At 34.8% G+C, this 17691-nt stretch overlaps 1 protein-coding gene across 1 annotated transcript in view; it reads right to left on the bottom strand.

The window, feature by feature from the left end:
* Window positions 1-14457, bottom strand: part of LOC137401628 (cytochrome P450 20A1-like) — a 45415-nt gene extending 30958 nt beyond the window's left edge. Inside the window, exons 1-5 of the mRNA XM_068088069.1 lie at window positions 14315-14457; window positions 9884-9933; window positions 9496-9665; window positions 6838-6983; window positions 155-325 (exon numbers count right to left, since the gene is read on the bottom strand). Coding sequence (XP_067944170.1) covers window positions 155-325; window positions 6838-6983; window positions 9496-9665; window positions 9884-9933; window positions 14315-14389 — 612 coding nt within the window. The 5' untranslated portion in view covers window positions 14390-14457. The remainder of the gene's footprint in view (window positions 1-154; window positions 326-6837; window positions 6984-9495; window positions 9666-9883; window positions 9934-14314) is intronic.
* Between the last annotated feature and the right edge of the window lie 3234 nt (window positions 14458-17691).

Below are 17691 nucleotides of genomic sequence, written 5' to 3' on the forward strand. Positions count from 1 at the left end.
CCGACGTCTTAACTGCAGCACTCAGCTGCTCTGGGTGTACAACGAACATTTGCACGTATAGCTGTTACACGGGACAGTCTCTACCAAGACACCCTACTGCCAGATAGTAGTAACTATAGAAATATACCAGAAAGTCTATACAGGTCCTCCTCACCTGGTTGTAGTCCCGAGTAAAAGCGTTCATTGCCTCTTCATCCTTGAAATAGTCGCCAAAGCAGAACCTAGTCAGAGATTTCATGACCAGACTAGAAAAGTTGACACTTAGAGGCATGTGCTCCCCTGTCCCAGCTACTGATTCCCATTTGTCACACAACTCCTCACATATCTGAAACATATAACAGGGTCTGTAATGCTAATAAGTGATGAGCAACATGTATAAAAAAAACTTGTGATATTTTGTCTCACTCAAATTCTGATCTAAAAGACAACTCAATATTGGATGTTTTTACACAAACACAAAGCCTTCCGGTTTTAGTTTTATTTCTGTAAAGATTTTTTTTAAATATCGCATACGATAGGAGACAAACAATATACCCAATAAACAATTAAGATTGTCAACATCCTCTAAAGCTAATCGACTGTTGACATTGCTTTGGTTAGCTACAATTAAAATTATAATGTTTATACTATTAGCCAAAATACATAGTTTTACGAACAGTAATGCAATTGTTTGACACCAGAATTAATTTATTAATACATTATGGCCATACTAAATATTTAAGTAACTTTAAGATAAAGTTCAGCTCTTTGAGCCGAGAAAGGGAACTCCATGAACTACCGCCTAATCGGTTTAGCACTATGTTATATGCATGTTAATATCCTTGTACGTATTTTATATGGCAACCACTTACATCACAAACAATTTTACAAGCAAGCACCCCCATTAGTCGTAATGATAAGATAATGTGTTTTGTACGTTTTAAAACTTATTAACTTTGAGTAAAAACTGTTAGTCGTAGGCTACCATCATTAACTTCTCAAAACAGATAATAGAGCCTTGCATAACATTCGCATTTAGAATAAAGGAATTGTTTTGACTGAACATTAGCAAGCCCGAAGGTGTCATACTCTCCAAAGACTGTACACTAGAAATACTACAACTTACTAGTAAATAATGAGCAAATATGTTGGAGCTGATTTCAGTACTGAATGCTCGTGAAATCACTAGTATTAAAGTACCCTAGGACACTTATGTATTCGCGACATCTAATTTTCGCATTTTCGCGGCAACATGCTTTCGCGAAAATTTCATGAGCGAAACTAAACTATCATAACGAACGAGCGAAAAGGCGAAATTAAATGGCTTTGTTCATTGACATTCACAATAAAATCGTCATATTGGAAATGCAGGCAATTTTCGTGTGTGGTTGGCTCATTGGGAAATTTTTGCTAAACTCATTATAGCTAATACACCGACTGAGCAGCATGGCGAAACAGATTAAGATAATCAGTTTTTTGGGAAAAGCCTAGACAAATGAGGAAGATGATGATATTAGTTTAGTCATTGAATTTGTAACTGATGAGGATGACAGTCTGGTAGGGAAAGTCATAAAATTGAATAATAATTATTGTGGTGATGAATTTTATTACCAACCAAAAGCAATAACAACCCGGAGCCATGGCCACCGCGGTGCGTGCTATAAATACTTGAATTCTAATATTGGTACCACATCAGTCACTGCAGCAGGGACCTTGACGTCATTGATAGTCCAGGAAAAAAATGGCAGCAAGCGATCAAATTGCATTATTGATCTAGGCTACACATTTCTACCTTCGGTTCACACATACAAACTACCGTACTTTTCGGACTATTAGCCACTACTTTTTTCTGATGATTTGAGCCATGCGGCTTATATAAGGGTGCGGCTAATCTGTGGCTTTTTCTTTCACCGCGCACTAACGGGAATCTCCAATTAGTGCGCTTCTAGCGGTGAAAGAAAATATGAAACAATGCCTCACGGTACTGTCCCGTTAGGCACTAAGTTAAAAAGCGTCGGATAATACGAAACTGTGCCGTTCTGCACTGTTCCGTTTTGAATGGCAAAGTTGCTGCCAGTTAAAAAGCACAGTTCTTAGTTCTGCTGCCTATACTAAGGTGCAGCTTATGTATTGTTTTATTATCGTTTTTGGAAAATAAAGCAGATGCAGCTTATATAGAGGTGCGGTTTATAGTCCGAAAAGTACGGTAGTCCCAAATTGAAAAATATTTCGTACCAGTGAACTGGACCTGAGGAATCTAATGATGTTTGTTCCACTGCATTTATTTTCACAGCACTATATTTTCGCACTCATCAGAGCTGCGAAATTAAGTTGCAGCAAAATTTTACTCTGTATGCTACTCACGAAACTAAATACTAGCGAAATATAAGTGTCCTAGGGTAAACTTTAAAATGCAGGCTAGCAACAGCACCTGCAAACAATATCATAAACTACATGAAATACCACGGGCAAATATTTGCCCTCTTTCTGGCAAGGCAATATGTTTACTAATTGTAAAAAACAGATTTTTGATTCACTTCATAATGAATTAAAATAATTTAATAGGGAATATCCAAACACTAAGAATACAAACAACTAAGACTAGTTCCTAGCTATCTACATATGCAAACAATGAATTATACTTTTTGATAAAATTTGTAATGCAAATGAAGTCCATAAAGTCTAAATGAAGGCCAACAATGAAAACATGAAATGCCTTAGTATCTGTTCCTCATCAAAGCTGCCAAACATCACCTGGAATAGACAGTACTGAAATAATGTTAAGCTTTTCATCTGTCGATTACCTTCCGAGTCTAAACTTAAATTCTATAAAAAATTCCTTAAAAACAGTAATATTTTCCCTTAAAAACAGTAATATTTTCCCTTAAAAACTAATAACAAAGTTGAGAGTTGCGATCTCTTCGAACAGAGGGTCCTAGATCGACAACTTTTTTTAATCTGCTAACAAAAGTCTAATTCATTACGTATTAAACAGAACATTTTCGAGAACAGCATCGCGCGAGCTTTTGTGTTGAGAAAATTGTGTTGAAAAAAGCTTTAATGAGGTTGGCTGAAAGTTATAGTGAAAACAAAGCCGGAAACCGAACGATGATAAAACTTTGGCGACGAAAAAGTTGATGTTCAGCAAAATACTTAGAAATACATACTAAAACTTAAGCATTTAGAGTGTGGGTTTAGTAAGATGAATACATTTAAGGTGAATTCAATGTTTATGTTATACATCTGTCTCGGAGGTACGAACTCCCTACGGTACTTACTGCTGCTACTGCACTTACATTGTAATGTTAAGTTTTATTGCAGATCATAACCGCTAAATACACTAAAGTTACTGTAGGTAACTTTAGTTACTAAAGTTAATAAACTATCTTGCCACTAATTTTTAATATGTACAGTACACAAATAAATTTTTGACGATTTTTACCAGGGGGTGTTTGCATTATATAATTATTATGGGTTTCTATACCCCTTTATTATGCCAGTAATGGAAAGGATTAAAATCGGATGGCGAGGGCACACTGTGCAGATATTTAGGTTGGATTTATGTTGCGATACATGTAGGTATAGAGATATTAACTTATTCACACCGTTCAATTCGGCTGCGAGCAAATTAGACCATGTGACAAAAAAAAAGTAAATTATGTGTATTAAAAGAAAAAGCTCTTTTTGCATAGCGCTGTTCTATAATGTAAATTGACAAGGTGTTGCTGTCTGGTGTTGCTGTCTGGTATAAGGTGTTGTGACTTTTTGGGGGAAATAAAAATTTAATAGATGGTCAGACAGATTGGAGATACAATTTGAGTATTTTAAACGGCAAACATCTAAAAAGACATTTAGCTCCTCAGCATTAAGGGCATTTAAAAGGCCGTAACTGTCCCTATCAGGTAGCATAACCCTGAAGCGTAATTTTTGAAAGCGTTCCAACTTTTCTTCATCGGTTTTCAATACAAATACAGTTTTGATGTACAGATAATTAGGTCTGTAAAACAAAATATAGTGTGTTTTGATGCCTATGTATGAGAAAATAATGAAAAAAATACTCAACGAAAATAAAACATTAAAAAGGTTACAAAATGATAAAACTTGAACAACTACAAAGCATTGAACAAAATTGGCTGTTACCTGGATGATAATTATAGATGTAAAGTATAAAGGCAAATTAGGAAATGTAGAGAGAATAGTATTGTCTAATAGGCTGGTGTTTGACAATATGGGTCGCGGTCACAGAAACCATGGTTAAGTCGCAAATCACGAAGTTGAGTTATCCGACTTTAAAGTTGCACTAACTGAATTTATAATATTGGTAACGATTTTTGTAACACGTGCATCTGGACCAATCAAAGAGTGATCTTTCTGAATCTGAAGTCAGTTTAGTCAATAGAAGTCTTTAACACTCGGAAAAACTCCCTTAAAACCGTTGCTAGGCTAAACAGGAAGTATTGAAAAATGGCGTTCGATAAATATAATCGTTTCTTTTTTGCCGATTTTAAAGATAACTTTGACATTTTAGACACTTATATGAGTACTTTGGTATTCCAACTGATGTCAAAAGCAGTGAAAGTGAAGGGAATTACAATGCTATTTTTCTAACGATTCTTCAAGATTATCACAATATTTAATTGTAAGAATAATTATTCGATTTTATAAGAATATTATCAGATTTAACTATAAGAATAATTATTCGAATTTACAAGATCAGAGCATATAGTGACCGATGGTGTGCAATATGTTTCTGTTGTTATTTTTCTAAAGATTTTGTTGATGATTTGGCTGTGCCCAATATCGCGATACTGCCAAGCCGTTTTTAAAATCTGCAAAATTAAGTAATACATTTTCTAATAAATATACAGTTATTTCAATGACAACCAGCTAAAATCTGTTAAGATTTTTAAATTCAGCATAATTTTTTGATAAAAATACAGAAATCTAGATAAATATCACAACTTCTTGATATTGGTTGCTATGACATTTTGAAATGTAAACAAAATTGTGCATTGGTTTTCGTTTCTCAAACTTTAACGCCAGTTTTCTCAGAACTATGTTTTCGCACTAATAGTAAACATGCATTCAGTCTTTTGACCATAAAATCTGATGTAATTAAGCTAGAATCAAATTTTTTTTGCAAAATAACTGTGAGAAGTTTCTCCTTCTGCTAGTTTAGATAACTCTGAATCTTATAATTCCAACTTGACCATGGTTTCTGTGATCATGACACATATCGTGTACAAAAATACTGTTTGTAGAGATGAACGACTTTGTAGTGAGGCTAGGACATACATGCAGTTTGTGGTAAATCCGATGACCCATGAGAAAAGTAATAGGCTTAGTTAAAAATGAAGAGAAAAAAATTTTAAAAAATAAGAATTTAATTTGTTCAGATTAGATGAAATTGTAAATATTGTTAGCTAAAATTATAAATATAATATATTTCATTTAGAAAGCTAGGTAAAATATATGTAATGCATATAGAAATACAGTCAAACATGGATAACTCGAACTTCAAGGGACCGAGCAAAAGTGTTCGAATTATCAGAGCGTTCAAGTTATCAGAGCACTGTCACAAGTCCATATATTTACTTATTTATTAGTAGATACATGTACATATACAAACTATAACATAAATCAAAAGCACAAATGGCTTGTTTCAAATTAAATGCTTCTAATGTAAAGTTTAAAACGTTTTCATGAAAAAGTATAGAGATTTTTCTATCACTTGAGATCGGTTTGTTGTTTGAGGTGATGTTATTGCCAGGACGTTTTTTTAGATTGACATTGGAAAAACTTGATCGTTGTTTAAATACTCAAAAGAAAAGACATCTTTTTCTTTTGAGCGTTTTACCCACAATCAATTTTGCCAATTTTTCTTGAAGTTTATGCAACTTCAAGAAAAAGTTACCAAAGAAAAATCCCTTACTTTACCTGGGATTCGTTAAGAGCAACACTCCGAGGCAGTTCAATTAAAAGTTTTACGAGGTTTAACGGTACATTGTATATCACTCACGCTTTTTAAATGGATACTTATTGAATGTACACACGTATTCTGTGTTTAGGTCAAACGATGAATAGTTTTTTTAGCTAAGACAACGTATACGTTTAATAAAAACAATTTTTAAGACGTTTTAAACATTCAACATTCCGACGTTGATTCAACACGGAATCAACGTCGGAAAACTATTCGTCACGGGCTAGCCGGGTCACGCACTCAAGGATTTTCGCCACGCACATACAAAACAACATGCTGTTTTTGTTTTGTATGTGCGTGGCGAAAATCCTTGCGCGCGTGACCCGGCAAGCCCGTGCTATTAATCGTATAGCAGTATAAATAAAATTTGACCAAACCTTTAGAAAAGTCGTTGACAAAATTATTTTGCCGATGGTGGTAATAACAACGCTTATGAATTACGAAAAGATGAGGTTTACCTCTATGGCTTTGAATAAAGTGATTTTCTAAAGCGATAACAACCGTTTCGGTAGCCGTTGGGCAAAAAAACAGTTCGAATTAACAGTGTTGAGTTCGAGTTATCTATAGCAATTTATCATTACGTGGGAACGGACCAAAGAAACCGTTCGAATTAACCATGTTTTCGAGCTATCCGTGGCCGAGTTATCCATGTTTGACTGTATATATAATAGTCTGTTTTTGAAACAAACATAAGACTATTGTAGAGTACAATGCATAGAATTACAGCAAATCACCTCTCAAACCATAATATGCAAAAAGTGATGGCAAAGCTTTCCTCCCATGCAATAATGCAGACCTCCCGTGAGTTAATATTGTTATAGCACCGTTTCAATGTGTGAAGTTAATCGCCCAAGCTGAGTTTACAAACAACCTCTTACCTGCTGAATCATGGAGAACTTCTGGACAATCTTAGCCTGGGTGAAGGATCTATCATGTAGTTTACGATCGTGCTGGCCCTCTGGTCCATTGCGCAGCTGTATGGACCGGTCTCCAAGCAAAGGGAGAAAAGGTTCAAATAAGCTATCTACAAGCAGGTAGTGAAAGAGTTAACTTATTCAGCGGGCGGCGCGTGCTAGATGATAACCGGACAGGATTTCCTAAAATATTGATCGGTCGATAAATGTCAAAATAGTTATTGGTCGACTAAAAACACTTTGAAAAATCGGCTGAACTGGTTCACTTGGCAAACAGTTCTTCGGTTGCAACATATCAATCAGGACAAAAAAAATGTGGATCCATTTTCTCACAGAAAAAACTAGCACATACTAATAATCGATGAAAAAGATAAAAATGTATTTGCATGGAACAGCACATAAATGTTTTTGAAGCAAACAGACCACCTGAGGTATAATTAGGATTAAGCAGTAGCACATACATGTATATATGTCATACAGTACATAGCACAAATCTACAGATAATAAAAATTAATCGCTGCCTTTTTGTAAAACAGTTTAGAATGTTGTAGAGGTGAACAGCAGTAGGCTAGCTAATATTTGCAGTAAACTCTGTAAGATTATCTCGGGTGAAAGTATCATTGATTATACCTAAAATTTGGTTGTTAATTGATGTTTCAAGACCTGCTCAAAAGGCTGCAGGTCCAATTAATGGTGTTTTTCAACTACTTTAGTGTAAATCAGACTATGCGCTCATTAGTGAATCAAATTGGCAGTTACAAACTTGGTCGAAAGCTAATATCAGATTACAGGTTAGTGTACCTTAGCTTTAGTGAAGTGAATTGCACATCCACGTCTAAATGGGTGGGCGGTTATGGCAGCCCTATGAAATTTTGATATCTTCAAACTTTCCTATCAATGTTTGCACCTATCAACCTCATAAAGAGCTACATTCATATGTTGTTCTCGTTGAGGAATACTAATATGTAGGTCAAGTGCATAAGTTATCGATTAAGTTTCACCATATATTTCGACATATATGTTGACCCAGTCAGATAGAATGAGGCACAAAATTGGGGCAAATTTTATTAATTTGGCATAAATCGGTTGTTTCAGACAACTGCTAAGTTAATTGTGTTCACCTTTTGAAAAAAATATACAACAGCTCAACTCTCTGCTGGTTCTTCATTGTATTGACACCTACGTAATCAACCATTTTTACTGACAACCGAAATGGTACAAATTTTTTTCACGCAAAATGAAAAATATATAGTCAAGTGGGGTAAGTGCGCCATTGGGGCAAGTGCACCAGCTGTTGATATTTTATCAGCCAATCACTGCATAGCTGTCTCTGAGTTGCAGGACTATTACCCATGATCCACCACAGGAAGCTATAGTCCCTGCATGCTTGATTTCAAATTTTTTGTGAAGTGAGCAACAAAAACGTAAATGCACTATTTAAGTAGTTGGCTTTAAATTCAGAGATGTGTACTGATAATTTTATAACTTTCATTTTAGTGGATATTTGTTTTGGCTAACTATTGAGTGTAACTGGTGTATATCCATAGAATACTTTTTTTATTGTTTTAATCCACACAAATAATTTTGTATTATTTTAACTGGGGTGGTGCACTTGCCCCTGATAATTTTAGAGACAGGGGCAAGTGCACCTATGTAGTGCACATTAGCATTAACCTATGTGCACCTTAACATATAACAGGGGCAGGGCAAGTGCACCACCCAGCACACATGTAGTTCCCCATCAAAAGAGACAGTTCAATCTCATTTCAAGTTCTCCCAATCTCTATAGTCTTTCTTGTTATACTTTTGCATTAGTCTATGTCAAATTTGTGGTTCACTTGAGTGAAACTGGTCACTTGAATTGCAATGGTATAGAATTGCTAATTTTTAAAATTTTAATGTTCAATACGATCAATATTTCAGTGGTGCGGTACAAACTCAAAAAAACTTTTTTTTCCATTTCTATTGAATTTTATATAATTTCAATATCAGCAATTTGGTGCATTTGGCCTCTGCTTATCAACCAATGCATAACAATGGCAAAGAAGGCTAGGTGGTGCACTTACCCCTGTATATGGGGTAACTGCACCACCTAGACATACATTTTTTAGCGCTTCATATAAAGCAATGATATTTAATTAACAGTCTTCTAGTGCTAATATTCTTGCTCAGAACATTCTGGAGTTTCACAATGACCAATATTAGACTCAAATGTTCAGTTAAAGCAAAGCAGTAAAACTGCGAAATTGAATTACCCTTTTTTGATGGTGTACTTACCCCACTTGACCCTACACATGGAATTCAAGGTCTAACTTTTAAAAGCTGTATAAGATAGCCCTTAATTTTAGGAATGATTTTTCGGTTTTCAGGGTCGTCTTACACGTCGAAATATAGAGTATGTTCTGTTGATCGGTCCAAGTGAAGTCATTATTTTCCTTCTTAAAAAAATTAAGAGATAGGCACAAAAATCCTCTCTGGTGCATTTAAAAAAGTCGCGGTATATACACTACGTCGTGGGTACCATGACGAAGTCCAACATGAGCATATTTACAAACCATGGTAGTCATTAAAAAATGAGGATGCGTAAATGTCAAATACAAAAAATGATGCATGTAGGCTTACAAGGTCGGTCAAAGAGATGCGCTACAGCTTTGTGTGTTTCTGGGCTAGCCACGCTTATGATGAGCTCTCGGTTGATCCAGAATGACACAACGGGCCCAAACTCTTCATGAAGGTTGATGAGAAATTGGGGGAGACTTCCGGCTTTTTGCATGTCAGGCACATTGCCATCTCTAAAGAAAATCGATAAACACAATTTTAGTTGAAATGCAATGTTGTGATATTTTTGTACTAAACGCACAGGTTATAATTCAGGAAACTTCATTATTTAAGCAGCTGATTGTATTTAGGCAGAAAACCAAACATCTTTGTTTGGGCTGAAGCTGTCTCACGAACTGATATTGCAATGGAATTATCGGTATAAGTTACCATGCATTTATAGATGACTTACACTTCAGTAGTGGGGTCTAATCCTGGCACTGTGGTCACTCTTTGGGAGCCCTGTTAATGTTATAAAATATTTAGCAATGAAGAATAAAAAACGTTCTGAAAAAAATATCAAGCAATTACATAAAAAATGGAGAGAAACTGCACTATCACCAACTGTAAGGAACTGCGGCTAGTTATGACAGACAATATATGATAAGAGATAATAACCAAGCGACCGATAGGCCTACCTGTAATGTATGCATGTATTAATTTTTATTGATTATCAACAAAATGATGCATTTCATTAACCCTTTCACTGCCGTCCATGTACAAATTTAGCTATCGGCCTACTGCCAGCCATTTTACCGAAAATTATCGATATTACTTCATGACATGTATACAATATTTTTTCAATTTCAAACTATCTAGAACATTTTTGTTATATATTTTATTTTGCCAACATATTAACAAACACTGATACGCAACAAATTCAATGTATCTATGCTTTGTCAGGGTTGGCATTTTTCCCGGGAAAAACTGGTAAAAACCGGGAACAACTGCGAAATATTACAACTCCAGAATTTTTTATCCAAATATTTTGCTAAACACTGAAATTTAATAAAAATGGAATATTGGACTAAGCAATTAGTTGCGTGACTCCATATTTATATCAATCAATAGCAATGGAAATAAAATAGTGTTTCAAAGTTTTTCCTTAGTGCAGATCAAGCTGCGCAACAGGCTTGGAGTGGAGAAAGTGTCCAAACTGGTAGCTTGATACCAAAACCTAAAAACAATTTCTTTAAGGTATGATTTGGCCGAATACGAGGATTAACTTTTCTTAGACAACCAATTCTCAATACTCTAATCCATTTGTTCAGTTCACCAGTCTCGACTATTTGGCATTATCTTCATGTGTTTTCGTTTTTTTCAATTATTTTCTAATTGTTGTATTGTGCTTACTGTCATGTTTCACACATATAAATTTTGGTTTTTATTCAATATTAATATTAAATATATGTAAATAAACAAATATTATCTTGTAGTCTGGTCTTTGCATTCAATATTTAGTAAATAAACCAATTATAAAGGTTATGCGCTTTCTTAGCCTGTGTACTGTTAAAGAGCCATAAAGAAGCTCTATGACAGCTAATAGAGGTGAAACGAGACACGAGACGTCTCGAGTATCGACCTGTCTCGTATCGGTCTCGTCTTAACTATTGCCAAACTCGAGACAGGAAATAGTACCAGAGCGGCTGCGCACGGCTGTTAAAACATGGCTTCTCACGGTAACAACAACAACTCCATACATACCTGCCAAATCTCACGCATTGGGCGTGAGACTCACGCAATTGCCCCATGCCTCACGCATCTCACGCCCGTGTCATGCAATTGCCCCTTTTACCCAAGCAACCCTGTTTTTGCCTCAATCTTCAAGTAGTAATCATATACTTACTACTAGTAAACAACTATGTATAAACATATTTGTGGCATTCTCATCTACCAATAACCTCCACCACATGTGGTTACCATATTGAGTTATATTATCTTTCGCTGTGGTGTTTTTATACGCTATGAAAATTTACCCCACTCATCAAATCCCCGAGTTATCATTGCCCCCAAAATAGACTCTCACTCCTTTCCCCACTCCAAGGTTGGCAGGTCTGACTCCATATATTGGAGTTGTTGGATTGTAATGGATTGCGGGCAACTGCCTTCAAAGTTATACCCGGTCCGTTACTACCTGCTGCTATTGATTATGTTGGCCACCGAGTCTAATCATGTAGTCAGGACAACGACCCTGTAGATATATTGTAGTTCGGTTCTGTGTCCTTTAAACAGATACCGCGTCGTATCCAATTACCCTCCGAATAATCCGATTTAATAAATAAGACTATTGCGGGTAAAATGTCTGTATTTTATCGTATCGTGTCCAAACACCGACTGCCCTTCATAAAATTCGGGCCTCTTTTATATACTACCAATTGCGGGTAAAACTTGCCAGGACACGGAGAAACAAACGAAAGGCTGCGTCGACCATAGTCGGTGTTCAATTAACAATGACATTATTGTTAGTTCATTATAAGAATATACATGTACATGTATACAGTAATTCATATAATTTCATGAGTACAATTTAAATATAATTCACATACTACAGTTAATAAACAAACAAAACTTAACATTAATGAAACAATAAGAATGAAAGTGTTATCGTGTGTTCTTTTAGTTGCGGTATTTCTTTGTAGAGTGACGGCTATCGGTTTCATGACACATTACATTAAAAAGTAAGACCTATTCAATAGATGGTAAAAATATACATGTACAAAGCAATATGTTTATAATAATTATTATCAATCAAGCTAAAAAATTCTTAGAAATATATAACTTCGCTATTTTAGAACTGTTTGTGTCACTTTTGTTTACAAAAAATACATGCATATCACTATTAAAATGTTGTATTTAAATCGTTTACACCAGGTGAAAATTCAATTTAAAAAGAGGTTTATCAATTTTATATGTATCAAGTACGCTAGTACTTGTGTAGTGAAATCATCACCAAATGCTCATTATTTTACTGTCTCGTGTCTCGAGTCTCGAATTTTTAAAAGACAGTGTCTCGAGTCTCGTCTCGAAAAACCTGTCTCGTTCCACCTCTAACAGCTAATGGTATAAGTGTATTGTTATTTTTTGCTTAAGCATTAGTCAACTTGTCAAAAAATAAGTTTTTTAGTTTTTCCCACTTGTAGACAAAAATGAGTTTTTCCCGGGGCGGTAAAAACCGGTATAAACCGGCGGTAATAACCGCCATGGGAAATACTATGCCAGCCCTGTGCTTTGTGCATTGATAAAGCTAATTGAAGCTTTGATCGCTACGAAGCTAAAACGATCCTCTACAATGCTCCTTAGTCTTATAAAACTATTACTTTCACCATCATCAGAGTCAGTGATGCTATTTAAATATCTGTATAATCACGAAAATCTAAATCAGAATCGGCTATAATGTCATCAACACAAGTAATTATTTGTTTTTTAACTCGAGAGGTACTAACAAAACTTACATAAAAAATGTTCCTTTTTAAAATGAAATTTCTCAAACAAAAATTTTAAATTGATTCGCTATTGTGGGCTAATTTTATAGAGAAATCTTCGGACAACACTGTCAATACCATGAAAGTCTTAAAGGTCGTTGGTTATTTTGTCAACGAATAATAAAATTAAGTTACTACGCAATTGCTGGAAAAGTTGCAAAAATGCGTCTATGGCAGTCGACCATAGAAAACGCAAAAATGCGTCTACGGCAGTCGACCATAGAAAATGCATAAATGCGTCTACGGGAGTGAAAGAGTCAAGTACCAAATGGAAACAAGCAAAAAAAATCGGGAATTGTTAAGTGAGTTGAACAAACATGTTTTGAAAGCTGACAATTTAACAGTATCGTTGAGGAGTTGGAATAGTGAATTGAATAGGATACATGCTCAGAGCTTTACCAATCCTTAGCAACTCCGTTTTATATAAAACTGACAGTATGGAAAGTTTCAAAAAGGGCAAACAGCTAATCTTCTTTCCAAATATGAATGGGCAAGTGAACAAAATTCAAAGAATTAGGGTAATATAATCAAGGCCAGAGATAAGCTATTACGAATACGAGCCCAGATAGTTAAAAACATCACTAACTGGCAAGCTCACCACCTCTATAAATCTGATCAAAAGAGCTGGACATTCTTTTCTATTATTGAAACCAATCTACACGTCATGAAATCAGAGGAATGAAATGTGCACCTTACGACAAGCGACATGAGCTAGCTCACTAACACATTTTACAATAACATCTGTTGAAGCATAGGCCTAATTAACAAAGACGTGGGTACCAGGGTGTAATTTTTAGTTCATTATATTTTATCTTTGTTATTTATGTCATTTTCCTTTAACTTTGTTTACAAGGTTTTTACTGCCAGTGCAACAGCAGAAGATATGTATGTATGTAGAGTATGTAAAAAGTATGTAGATATGTATAAATCCAAAAGGCAACCTTGCTACATTCACAGTTATGCAAATCTGTTTATTATCTGTTGAGTTTAACAAACTCCAAAGATATAGCGCACTCATGCATTCCACTAAACTAGCAACAATAAAAAATGTCAATAAATAGAAGCCTTGCGTGACCTCTTAGAATCCTGAAAGTTTTTCTAAAAAGCTTTTCTTTTGTTTCCTCAATCAATTCTATTGCAAAATGTTCCAATAAGCATGCCGTTTACATGCATGTTCCAACAGCATGTATTAACTCTGATATCCTTATTGTTAGAAGTATCTCGAATGTAAAAAATTGCAAAAAATGTTATTTTAATACGCATGATTAATAACCCATTAAAAGGCAAACTTGAGATTCTGCAAAGTGTAAAATGCAGACTCAAAAAAACAGACGACAAAATATCATAACGATAATACTCACCGGATATAATGAATACAGAAACACCAAAAGTGCAATAACTATGAAAACAGCAAAAAGTACGAATGGAAGAATCATCGTCTGTGCTGGTGAAGAGACACGCGCGCGGGCTCCCGATGGATTTGCAAAATTACTTGCACTTCCCTTGCTGGTTACACGTTATTGTTAGACTCAATATCAATAACGAAGTCGAGTCTTCCCAGGACTACCGCGTCTCATTCATAGGACTTTTGCTTATAAAGCACGTTTCTACGCTAGGTTCAGGGACATTTTTAGTCGATAATTATTAGTGTCGATCGCGGTTATTATCTTCTCTTGGAATAATAACTCTTACTATCGCTGTGAATAGTACTTCTCTCATGGAATTGCACGCTAGTTTATTTTACATTGCCCAAAGGTTTTAACAGTGTATGTTCATACATTGACATCTGTCCAAGCTAGCTGATTTAGCCAAAAATTACAGGTATTATGAATATATCTGCTTTGAGGCTTTACAATAATAAACGAGCTAATCACCTTTTCTGCCTCCAGAGTGATGGCCAGTGATGTAAGCTACTACAATAAAGACTGTCGACTCATATGGAAATGAACTTGAAGGCCAAGAGGCTCAAGCTTCAAACAGTAAGTTTTTTTAGTTGCTTTTATATGATACTAGTATCCTGGAAGACCGGTGCATCTTGACAGATCATCATGTGTAAATAAATATTTACACAATTATGTTGAAATGCAGAAAGATGGTTGAGTGGTCCAGATGGTGGTGTGCCAAGCTAATAAGCCAAACGTCTGAGTTTTGTCTCGTGAGACCAACATTTTCTTTTAGCACCCAACATACAGGTGAACATAACTCTTATTATTGCAAAGATAGCATATTAATTAGTTTTATTTATTAGCTTCCAAGCATATCTTAATTGCCCGTTATGTAATATCCTTTGATTTATTAGTCCGATCTTACCTTTTCTATGAAATCTATAAAAAGCTATAAAGAAACTGATCAATTTCTTCTGCGCTTTGCGTTATATCATTTTTCCTTTTGTTTATATGGTAATTACTTATATCGTTTATGTTTATATATATTCATTAATTAATTTTTTGTGATAGTCCAGTAGAAATAGATTACGGGTTACAAGTAGACGCTTTGAGTTTACAAAGTGATTTAGCAGACAAGTAATTTTTTTTCCAAAAATGAAATATCTACAAAAATATTCAAAATGAAGTTTTACTTAAAAGTTCTTTATTATTAAAGCTCGTCTCAGCATAGCTGTTGCAGTTACTACTTTAGGTCAGCGTGAGGTATGTTAGGATAGACAGTTCGTTATAGACTTAGTCCCAGTGATGTAAGGAGTTGAACCCAAAACAAAGAACTATACTAAAATGATGCAACATGATGCAAGATCAACAAGCCATTCTTATGTGTTACGCAATTTGTCTGGGAAATTACAACACCAATTAGAAGGTTAGAATTTTTGCTGACCTGACGCTATCAAATGAAGAAAATTGCTTGGGCTTCATTAATGATGGCAAAATTTAGAACAAAACAATGAATCTTCATGTGTCTGTCAATAGAAGTCATCGCTCAAATTTAAATACCTGCTTTTAATCAGTTTTTTAATCATGAAAAAGATTTGAAAACTTGTTTAAAATATGACGAATTGTGAAAGGCCATAGGTCTTTTTTCTTGTTGAATTTTTAAGTTGCCTTCTGAGATTAATTACCCTTTCAGGAGATATAATTGTATTAAAACCAATGCCAAATACTACAAATAGTGGTCTACCCAATCAAATGAGTTGATGTGATGGAAAGATTTGCTTCAAATAACCCTTTTTTTAAATCTTCAAGAAAATAGTTTTTGCAGTAAAATACAGCTTTTTCCATGAACCAGGATAGTTTCAAGATAACTCCCATCATGAATTCTTAACTTTCTTTGAATTTCATTGAACATGCTTGTCTGTGATTTTTCCTTTAGTTCCATCGCAAAATGTTTCAATAAACAGAAACATGCAGTAGTTTTGGGTATCTATAAGTTTCCAACTTTTATTGCATTTGTATGTGAAAGTAATAATGAAAAACATTGATTTTATTACAATGGATTGTAAGGCAGTAATGGAGTGAAACCAGTTACTGTATCATATTCTACATGTAAAATACCCATGTTGGTGAAACCAGTTACTGCGTCATATTTTAACATACACATGTAAATGTGTATGCTAGAATATGAAACAGAAAAATGTAACGATCAAATTGAAAAACTGAATTGTAAATCAATGGGTTTTGAATAGTAAAGCGTTTCGTTAATAACTGACTTATACTAACTCTTATAGGTCGACGAATATGCATTAGCCTTCGCTTCGGAAACGATCCCTTCGACGAGTAGGCGCACTCATGATAACATTCGCCATCGACTCTTCCTTATAAATTGAGTGGAAAGATGAGTCGAACAAGCTACTGCACCAAAGAAAACCTATGTTTTAGCAAAAAGTGGAGCGCCAGCTTAAAAATCTGGTAATAAATTTTTGGCATGGTAATACATACCTCATGGAACAGATGGTACTTGAGTCTTCTGCCTGCCACTTTAGTCGGTTTTTAAGTCCAAACTCGTAGCTATAGAGTACATGTTACATAGTTTATCCTTTTTATGCAGGTATAAGGATATGGTCATACATGTACATGTTTTTGCAGACCCTAATGTAAACGGCAATCTGTTCGAAGTATGATTTCAATGTCATCACTAATTAAAACAATATAGTAACGCTAGAAACAAATGTTTTTTTATTTGCAGCATCCTGTTGGCAAACTCAAAAACATTTTCTTTTCTCATTTAAAAAAACACAACAGAAAATGATAAGCTTGCCATTTATAATAATTATTTTGTTACTAAAGATAAAAAATGGCTCATAAGAACATCCTCACTTGCATTATTTGATCCATTACTTGCAGACCAGAGCCGGATTGGAGAGAGAGAAGCTGACTACGAGACGACTGATGCCTCGACTAGGCCGAGCCCCAACTCGGCAGACTAGATTGTTCCCAGTAATACATGTACTTCCGGTCGGCTGCTGAGTTAACCATACTACTGCGGGTTTGATCCAAGCAACCAGCAGAATACATGGTAGTCAAACTAAAATGTTCAAAAAGTGCATATTATAATGTAAGCACAATAATTTGCAATCTGTTTTTGCAAAAATACAATTGGAAAGAAAAGCTCAATAACTATACTCCTTGATCGACAAAAAATGAAGTAGAAACTGTTTTCACCAATAGCAATTATACAACCAGATTTGTTAAAAAGCGTGTTCACCTTAAAAAGCAAAATCGCTTCTAAAGTTTCTATTTCTATTATTAATTTAATATAGATTAAAGCAATTTAAAAATAAATAAAAAAA

Source organism: Watersipora subatra, chromosome 8, assembly GCF_963576615.1.
Source record: "Watersipora subatra chromosome 8, tzWatSuba1.1, whole genome shotgun sequence".
NCBI classification, from domain to species: domain Eukaryota; kingdom Metazoa; phylum Bryozoa; class Gymnolaemata; order Cheilostomatida; family Watersiporidae; genus Watersipora; species Watersipora subatra.